The 4,314-nt window shown below is 31.6% G+C and overlaps 1 protein-coding gene across 1 annotated transcript; it reads right to left on the bottom strand.

The window, feature by feature from the left end:
- Positions 1–264: 264 nt before the first annotated feature.
- Positions 265–3,382, bottom strand: LOC145060610 (reverse transcriptase-like protein). The gene is made up of 12 exons (XM_079008260.1): positions 3,227–3,382; positions 3,036–3,141; positions 2,890–2,953; positions 2,415–2,516; positions 2,269–2,333; positions 2,056–2,154; positions 1,888–1,967; positions 1,422–1,599; positions 1,290–1,345; positions 874–1,002; positions 619–802; positions 265–525 (listed from the first exon to the last, which is right to left on the bottom strand). Exons 1-12 carry the CDS (start codon positions 3,265–3,267, stop codon positions 394–396), a joined length of 1,236 nt encoding a protein of 411 aa, XP_078864386.1. The 5' UTR covers positions 3,268–3,382; the 3' UTR covers positions 265–393.
- Positions 3,383–4,314: the final 932 nt, after the last annotated feature.

Below are 4,314 nucleotides of genomic sequence, written 5' to 3'. Positions count from 1 at the left end.
CGAAGAAAATTCATTAAGTTTTGATATCCCTAATTTCAACTATATATTAAGCTAGACATGATTAATTGATTAGAAACCGTTTTCTTGCATGATATAAGTTCAATACGTGAGAAACGCACATTGTGAATAATTTTATACATGTACTACAACTTTTTTTAGTTTGATATAAATTACAGAAGTCCTATTTTCAACTATACATCACATATAGACATGTTTAGAAACAACTTTTTTTAATAATATTAGTACAATACAAGAGAAACACTCTTTGCAAAACATTTCATACTTTCATTCATGAACCGTAAACATATCAAAGAACTATGTTTGCACATGAAGTAACCAACATACATCAAACTGATGAAAGTAACAAGACAAGACCCTAAATAGAGGAAAAACTCAGTTGTTGATGCTACTACCAGATTCAGATTGGAGTTGTATACGCATTCTTTGCTTGAGAATTTCTTCAACTGCATCCATAAATCTAGAAAGATTCTGGCATACTTTCACATCCAATGAATTCACCATTTCCTGAAACCACAAACAATTTAGTAATCATATACAAATTATGTTTTTTTTTTATTTATTTAGGTCTTAAATAATTTTACAAAGTGCATGACTAACCTCAACTTTGCAAAGAAAGCTAAAAGTAACCTCCTTGGAAGATTGAGTTGAGCCCTTTAAAGAAAGAAGCTTCAATGGAGAAGTAGAAATTGGCCAGCCTTGAGATGGCTTTATAAAAGCATCAACTCCATCCACCATATGACCAATTATCATCTCATCTCTATCTATGTACTCAATTGAATGCCTATTCACAAACCAAAACACTTTTAGCAAAAAAAATAAATTTAGAAAAATGAAGCAAAGTTTTACTTTTACCTTGACTTGTTTGCATCTTTGACCAAAGATTTCCTTAATGTGTTTAAAATAATTCTGTCCTGCACTCTTCGCACAAACCACTCCAAGCTGGTTTTCTTCTCAGAAATTGGAACAAGAGAAAATTGGTGTCTGCAAGAATAACTAATTATTTTACATATTTTTGTTTTTTTTTTACTTTTTTGGTTTTCTATATACTTTTATTTTCATCAAACATATACAAAAAGTAGGAAAATTCGTAAGGTTAAAGTTTGCAATGTAAAATGTAATCTTTTGATGTGTAGATATTATTAAGACTTGAAAATTTTGTAATAATTATGAACATGTTCAGGTTTTGGGATTGATGAGTTGGCGCTGAGGTGGCAAAAAATATAAGGGTTATGGATGCTTGAAGCAAAAGAAAATAAATAGTAACTTACGCAAATGATTTAGCAGTATCAATAATTTCACCAATATAAACATCATTTGGGAAAATCTGAAGGAAAGATGAAAAGCAACATAAGTTAAAATCATCAAATGGTATATATAAATTAGTAGTGTTAAAATAATACCTCAGCATTCTTGAGTTCCAATGTGGCATCCAGAAACTCTATATATAACTCATGAATCTGTTCAGCCATTTCTATTTCAGGTATGTATGTTCTTAAAGACAAATTAATTCGATTCCCTTCATATTCAATGACTTTAAGTCCAGTCAATAAGTCCTCAATCTTTAAAACACCTTCACACCTGCATGTTTCAGTCATTACATTCCATGATCATGCTTGATTGGTCTCTAAAAATTGAATAGATTTTTCTATTGTAGAATTAAAAAGTTGAAAATTGATAAAAGCTTATCAAATCCCAAATAAAAGTATAATGAAAAACAAAACAGCCCTTGGCTAAGGAGTGAAAACATTCCTTCAAGAAGACAAAACAAGCAGCTCTTTTTCATTTCAATGGAATGAGTGATTCCAATTCCATTCCTTCCTCGATTCCCTCATACCTAACACTACCCTAGTATCCCAGCAATAATACCTTTTGAGAGTGTAGTCAAGATCTTCTAGAGACTTCAACATTCCTATTTTCTTCTCAATTTGACTATTCAACTCTAAAAGCTTTAAAAGGAAATCAATTAAAGAAGCTAATCAGTAGTTAAACAGATAAAAGCATTGAATGTGTATTTTAATGGCTATATTATCAAACCTTAAATTTGCAACCACCATCTGCATCTATGGCTTCTGGTTGATGTTCTTTCAGCAAAGAGCATTCAAGAACAGCATCTGCTCTTTTTGTTTCAAGACCCTTCAACATAAAGTTTATAAAAAGATGTTTGTGAGATTAACAAACAAATCCCTTTATGTATATAAAAGAAAAACAAAAGTCAAATAGTAAAAAGAATAGTTAGAGAAAACCAACCTGTGATTGAATGAACTCCATAGTAGAATTCAGTCCTTCAATATTGTTTTGCAACCGGATAGAATCTGCAATTACAGATAGCAAATTAAGATGCTCATTAAGAAGCCATGCAAACATGCAATGCAACTTAATATGATTTCCCTCACCTTCAAAAGATTCCTTCATAAGATTCTCAATTTCAGCAGAAAGTTCAGCTTTTTCTGTCTCCATTGAGCAAAGCTCCCCTTTCAAATTCTCCAAATACGTGTCTAATTACACAAGTTTTACAATTTATAATATCTATCATTGCTAAAGAAGTCTGAATTCAACTGATAGGAATTTGGTGTATTTTATGTTATGTACATAGAGACACTTGTCAACACATTCTTACACCAATCAATAAGACAATTTTCAGGCAAAAAACAGGTTATTCTGTTTTTGGGAAGAATCCCTTTCTACCTTTAATTGAGAATAAATAGCTTGTAACTACTAATAGCAACCAATTTTCCATTTATCCTTTACCTTGACAAGGTTCACATACTTGATAATGGAGATAGTTAAAATTTGTGGATTAATTTGACTTCTATAGCAATCAATTTTCTCAGTTTTGTTAATTTGAGTAAATAGAGAGATAAGATGTACCCAAATCTTCAGCTTCTAAGGAACTGACATCCGAGTATTCTTCAATAATTTCATTAACTTTCCCCTATTTTCATAAGCACAAACAAAAGGTGGATGTAATGACGAAAACACAAAAGAGGCTAAAAGATTCAAATTAACTAACACACCCCAAGCTGGAAAACACATTCCCTGAGCAACTCGTCCTCGTCTGAAGTAATCAAATTCTCGTCTTCGTGAAAATTAGTTCGACTTTCAGCTAGTTCTTTAATTCGACTGCACTTATTGATTAAATACGATCATTAGCTTCAAAAAGCTTGTGAGTGCATTGTGCACATTGTAAACTAGGGTTTGAAAATACCTCCGAAGTGCATCTAAATCCAGCGATGTAGGATCTGCCATTTTTCTGCTCTTCTTCCTTCAGGTGAATTTTGGCATTGATTTGATTTCTAGATGAGTTTTTGATCTCCCGCCTTTTTATGCTTTGATCAGATAAGGCGTTTACTGACAATATGGAGTTATGGGCTATTGAAAATGGACCTGTGTCTCCGGTTTAATTTAGATTTTAGAAAATGGGAGTGGGCCTATGCCCAAATTAAAATTGCTTCAATAAAGCATATTTTGTTTCATTTTAATTTATTTGGATAAATATATTTTTATCCTTAAAAGTTAAAACCTTCGTCATCATTTTCTTAAATTGTTTCAAAAATATTAAAAAGACACTTAAATTGAAGCAAAAGTTTAGTAACTAAAACTAATATATATTTTAGCAAGAGTAAGTCTATAGAATTGAAACTAATAGTAGTCTGGACGGATGACTGTAATACAATTATTTGGATGACCGACTAGGTGTCTTTAACGTTATATTTATATATTGTTAGTAAATAGATAGTATGTGTGACTGTAATACCATAATTCAAGGAATGCAAGTCAATAGTGGACTTAGTGTCTTTAACGTTATAGTTGTATATTATTAAGAAATAGTTAATATTATGTTTGGTTATGTAAGTACTACTGTGTTGGAACTGATTATTAGTAGTATGTTTAGTGTTGTAAAAACCATTTGTATTATCTTCGATGCAATTATTGATTGTAGTGGTATGTTTGGTGTTAGAAATATCACTATAACGGGATATTGTTGGTCGTAATATTCTTGGTGACTGTAATATCATGGACTAAATAGTGGTGGTTTTGGTGACTGCAACATTAGTGGTATGCTTAGTGCTGTAAATACCACTTAATGTTGGTGAAAGCTAATAGCTTCCCTTACCTCACCAAAATTCATGTTTTTGAGTTTTACGACCTTTGGATTTCACCGTGTCTGTAACACCTGGTTTTAAGGTATGAATTGTATGCTTTAATCTTGTGGAATTTTTGTGGCCACGATGTGGTAGTGAGGACCACCATGATGTGACAACATCTTTTAGGGTCGTGATCATTTTAAGTGGC

The sequence above is a fragment of the Lactuca serriola genome, chromosome 6 (assembly GCF_051521515.1).
Source record: "Lactuca serriola cultivar US96UC23 chromosome 6, Lser_US96UC23_V15, whole genome shotgun sequence".
Lineage (NCBI taxonomy): Eukaryota > Viridiplantae > Streptophyta > Magnoliopsida > Asterales > Asteraceae > Lactuca > Lactuca serriola.
This window is presented reverse-complemented; position numbering and strand designations above follow the sequence as displayed.

Coding starts and splice junctions, on each gene's coding strand:
- LOC145060610 (XM_079008260.1), bottom strand. CDS start 3,267: ATGGCAGATCCTACATCGCTGGATTTAGATGCACTTCGGAG. Junction 2,334..2,414: donor TATGAAGGAATCTTTTGAAG/GTGAGGGAAATC, acceptor CTGTAATTGCAG/ATTCTATCCGGTTGCAAAAC. Junction 526..618: donor GCTTTCTTTGCAAAGTTGAG/GTTAGTCATGCA, acceptor TTGTGGTTTCAG/GAAATGGTGAATTCATTGGA.